The 4975-nt window shown below is 47.8% G+C and overlaps 1 protein-coding gene across 1 annotated transcript; it reads right to left on the reverse strand.

Annotated features, from left to right (window-relative positions):
- Positions 1–2168: 2168 nt before the first annotated feature.
- Positions 2169–4221, reverse strand: LOC144725585 (acyl-CoA-binding protein homolog 1-like). Its single transcript, XM_078604649.1, has 4 exons — positions 4087–4221; positions 2948–3065; positions 2612–2674; positions 2169–2417 (listed from the first exon to the last, which is right to left on the reverse strand). The coding sequence occupies exons 1-4, from the start codon at positions 4093–4095 to the stop codon at positions 2344–2346; spliced, it is 264 nt and encodes an 87-aa protein (XP_078460775.1). The 5' UTR covers positions 4096–4221; the 3' UTR covers positions 2169–2343.
- Positions 4222–4975: the final 754 nt, after the last annotated feature.

Genomic DNA, 4975 nt, shown 5'->3' on the forward strand with positions numbered 1-4975 from the left:
CTCCCAACATTTTGAGATACAAGGAAGAATTGGACAAGATTTGGGTTAATTTGCATATTTTATAAATGCTCTGCGGTCGACACACCACCACCCAAGTGTTGGGACAGGCATGAGACTGCATTTTGCAGGTATGGATGTGTTTGGCCATTTGAGCTTAAATGCGTTTCAGCTTGCGCCTTGGGAAGGTGCTCACGTGTTGCGGGGAGTGGTGGTTCAGCCTGAAATGGGTGAATGGCTTTGTGTGCAAACATCACTGGGGAGAGGTGGCAGTGTGGTGTGTGGACCCACCATGCGTGTCGTACCTGCTAACAATCTACATAGGCTGGTTGGGATCTTTACGTTTTGGGGCGTGGCGGTGGCCTCGAGATTTACTGAACCACAACCCAACTGACCAGTGTTTCAATCCGCAGATAACGTCTGTGGCAATTCGTATCTCAACCTGGCCTGGCCTTCCTAAGCTTGACTTGGCTTTAAACGAGTATCTCGTGCGGGCATTTCAACATCGGCACGGCTTGAATGCTACAAACGACACTTGCCGTAACAGTCGACATCTATAGTGGTACCTGGTGTGCATCGTTTTGTGAGGTATGCATATGCGCATTTCAGTGTACCATGTACACGTGTTGTCTTTTTGGTCTGCCATTGCATACGTTTTAATGTTCGTGTTTGACGGCGCACGTGTCAAGATGGGCACAAATGCACCATTAATCCCTACGTTTCCATTTGCAACGTTACCCCAACATGAGGTGTTCACTTCGTGATCATAGAAAACGTCGGCCACTGGTTCCACATTGCATTGCTCGGGTACATGTTGATATGACCTTCATTTGACTGGTGGGTTGCAGGCCGTTCCCTTTGTGCCTTCCTCTTCATGTCCTTGCAAAGTGAGTTGATGGAAGATGAGTTGATGGATTGCACCAAACAAGAAGATGAGTTGATGGATTGCACCAAACAAATTTACTCACCCATGTTGCAATGTTTTAACACGAGAGCACACAGAAAATCAAAGCGCAGTTAATAACGCACCACAACCGCAAGCAAGAACAAATTGTCACAAGGGCTTCACTCTTTTTGCCAAGAAACCTTAAGTACGCAATCTAACCTAAAAACCTTTACTATTGGTCGCGAAAGCCAATGTGTTAAACCAAAACACATTCCTGCAGAGGGAGCTGGTAGGAACGCTGCGTTGCTCGGTCAATGGCCAGGGTCAACGGCGGCGTGGTGTATTCCGCAAATATGGCCGACTGAGGGCGGGCACAAGTCGGCATGAGTAGGTTAAACGTTGAGTTTTATAAGGGCACCACGGGGTGACCAGCCCCTCCCCAACCAGCCCTTCCCTGCACGACGGACGGACACAATAATCCCCTGTGGGCTGGTGCAACCAGATTCCTACCAGTATAACCTTTGGTTCTACCACAACGTGCTGAGGACAAGGTATAACAACCTTTATAACTAGGTTAGGGGTCATTAATAAAAACATTTTTTTTAGCAATGGCTGAATGGGAAAAGTTACGTTTTAAAAATACAGCTTGACATAATTAAGAAACAACTTAAAAAAAATGAAAAAATAAGTATTTCAGTAAAGACAGATTTTTAAAAGCAGCCGTTTTCTTAAGACGTGTCTTTTAAACACAGATCTAATCACTGATATGGCTAGGGTGAACTTTGAAAGTGTGGTTATGGCTCTTATCAAACATTTTTAAACAGCTCCAAAGACTTTGACCTGCAGATAAATTTCACTCCTTGTAACATTTCACCCCAGAAACCGATAGAGCTGAAATTCATGGACAGACGTTCAGGGAAGGTGAGATTCTCACAAAGGTTCAGTTCACGAATTAAGATGAATATTTCCATTACTTTAGGATTAATTTGTTGGAAACCTCAAACCAATGTGACAAGTTGGACACTAGCAATGACATACATTTGGCCAGAAAATATATTAATGCGTTCGATAAAAAAAAACTTTTGGAGTTGTTCAACATTTTACCCAGCTTAAAATCTAACTTGGAAAGTGTGTTCTAAAATATTGGAGCTGTGCCAATCTGGACATGCAGATCAGTACTTTCATCTCAGAGCACATTTCACACACAGTTCCAGCATTGCTTGTGTACACCACCTTTGCTGTGAGCAGGTTTAACTTTGCAGAGCAACGAGAAGCAAACACAGAATAGGTTTTAGTGACTTTTATTCGATGTTACATCACAATAAAAAAAAAACTAACATGGAAATGGAAAGCACGACAAATGTTATTGATATTTAAAGTTCATGATTGGCTCAAAAGTCACCAGCATATAGTAAGGTGTGTGGGTGGATGAGTGGGCTCACACTATCGCCAGGACTTTACTAAAATCCGTATTTCGTTTTGAGTTCTTCCACCAACGCAATGTATGCTGCTATGGCGTCGTCCTTGCTTTTGCCTGAATGAATGAGAGGGAGAACAATTAGAGGTTAGGATTCAATCCATCAAGCTGAAATATGCGGTGCAAATTCGTAAGAAATAAGCGTGCTCACATTCCAGGGATTTGAAGCGGCTGTTACAAAAAGGGGGCTCCTATCGTTAATCAAGCAGCAATTTCTGATCCAAAAGAATCGTGTGCACAACAGGATTTACCTTTCTTGGCGTTCCACGCATTCCACTTGGCTTTTCCTTTAAAGTCGAGCATGCCTGGAGCGTCTGCAATCGGGGAACATTTTTATACGTGTGTAAAAAAAAAATCTAAACATCTCAAAACGGTGGATATTCAAACGAGTTGGACAATTACGCTTGATTTTTTGTTGGTTCGTTTAAAGATTCTCCAGAAAACAAAAATCACACTTGACCCGGCCGTCCCATGGCAGAGACCCTGCGGGTTTGTCAAACCCAAACTCGCTGTCAAATCCATCCCAGGCTGCAAAGCTCAAAGCTGCCAGTGGCCGATGGGCGACGGGCTTGTCCGTGGCCACGTACCGGTCGTGTTGTCCCCCACCATGACTTGCTTGAACAGGGCGTACACTTCCAGCATCTCGTTGTCTGAAGGTTTGGTCTTCAGATTCTTGACATCGGCGGCAGCTTGGTCAAACTTCTCCTGTCAAGACGACAATTCACAACGTCACCAGACCATCGAGACATGGCTGCGTTTTGCCAGCGACATCACCACGGCCACTGTGTGGGTGGATATGGGACTGGCATGAAGCCAGACCTGGCATGACCATGTTTTTTTTTATTTTCGCCCCCAATGTCAAACCAAAGCAATGACAGGCTGTGTAAATCAAATCACATTTTCTCACAAACATCCATCCCATCGCCCCCACGTGCACGGCAATGAGCTTACGGATGTTTAAACAAAGCAAACACAAAAACCCCCCGACTGATTAGGCGTGCTCAGGCGACCGATGCAAAATGCAGAGAAATTGTGATCGATAAAGTGTCGAGGCCTCACCACGAAGAGGCATTGCATTTGGCAACTACACCCGCCTACCCACGACTTCATTAACAAAATGCACACGAAGCCTATAACGCACAATAAAACCAAAACTCACAATAAAACCTATAAACGCACAATAAAACCTATAACACACAGTGCACACTTTGTGCGATCGTCACGCAAAGCAAGCCCAATCCCAAGCACAACGCAGCCCAGCATCCTGGGGCAGCTTCTGCAGCAGCAGCACCACCAGGCCCGAACGAGATGTATGACATGGCACACTCGAACCAGAGATATGCACTTTGAACAACATCGTCGGTCGGTAAATATATTTAAGGCAGCTTTCTTTCTCTCTCGGTTCGCAATCTTTATCACCGGGGCCGATTCGCTCAACGGAATTGTACGCAACTGGCTACGAAACGAGAATACAACAACCTCGAACCCAGATGTTGGTGACTGCAACGAGATACGGAACCAGACGGTGCCTCTAAAATCTAAAAAAATCAGAAATCACGAAATCCGAGACACACACACAGAGAGAGCACGCTGGCCTGGCACCTCGCCCCGCCTCTAACTCGACCTCTAGAAACCCAACGCCGAGTTCCAGCTGACACCGACATAACCGAACACCCGAATCTCGCCAAGCGGGCAGCAATTGCAGCCTGCTGCTGCAGCGCCACACCTGGGACATGTTGACGGCGCGGAAGTCTCTGGCGAAGTGGAGGAGGCGGCGAGCGGGCGGGCGCGGACTAACACCGCGCGAGTGAAGCGGCTGTGGTTGTAGCGGGGTAGAGGGGGCGGGGCAGGGGGAGGAGTCGAGTCACGTGCGCTGCGGATTGCTCCGCGATTGGTCAAGATCTCTTGAGGAGGGGGGGGTCGAGCAACTTGGGGTTTATCACGTGGGCTTAGCGAGGGCGGAGCTAAGTAGGCCGTTCCCATATTGGGTGGAGGTAGGGGGGGGGCGATCACGTGGTTCGTTGACCTTTGTTACGACTGGAGCAAGCGACGGCGCTGATTGGCGGAGGTGATGTCACGCGATCGTTTGAGGAGGTCTGCGGTCGATGTCACCCCAGGACACGTGGAGGTTGAGGGTTCAATAGCCTGTACCAGGCTTCTGCAGACACGGGGTTTCAGCATTGGAGTCCAATAGCAGTGGAATAACGCATGGCGTGGTTCAGAATAGGGGGTGGGATAGCGAAAGTGACACATTCCTGCGGAGGGAGCTGGTAGGAACGTTGGGTTGCTCGGTCAATGGCCAGGGTCAACGGCGGCGTGGTGTATTCCGCAAATATGGCGGACTGTGAGGGCGGGCACAAGCCGGCGTGAGTAGGTTAAACGTTGAGTTTTATAAGGGCACCACGGGGTGACCAGCCCCTCCCCACCCAGCCCCACCCTCTCCACCCAGCCCCACCCCTCCCATTTTTGGATGCACGACGGACGGACACAATAGTCCCCTGTGGGCTGGTGGAACCAGGTGGTTCCTACCAGTAAAAACAAATGAGATGTCAAATACTTTGTTTTATGGAAACGTCGATGTTCACTGAAATAACACTGTGGAACAAAAAAATGTG

Source organism: Lampetra planeri, chromosome 1, assembly GCF_965212315.1.
Source record: "Lampetra planeri chromosome 1, kcLamPlan1.2.h2, whole genome shotgun sequence".
In the NCBI taxonomy this organism is placed as follows: domain Eukaryota; kingdom Metazoa; phylum Chordata; class Hyperoartia; order Petromyzontiformes; family Petromyzontidae; genus Lampetra; species Lampetra planeri.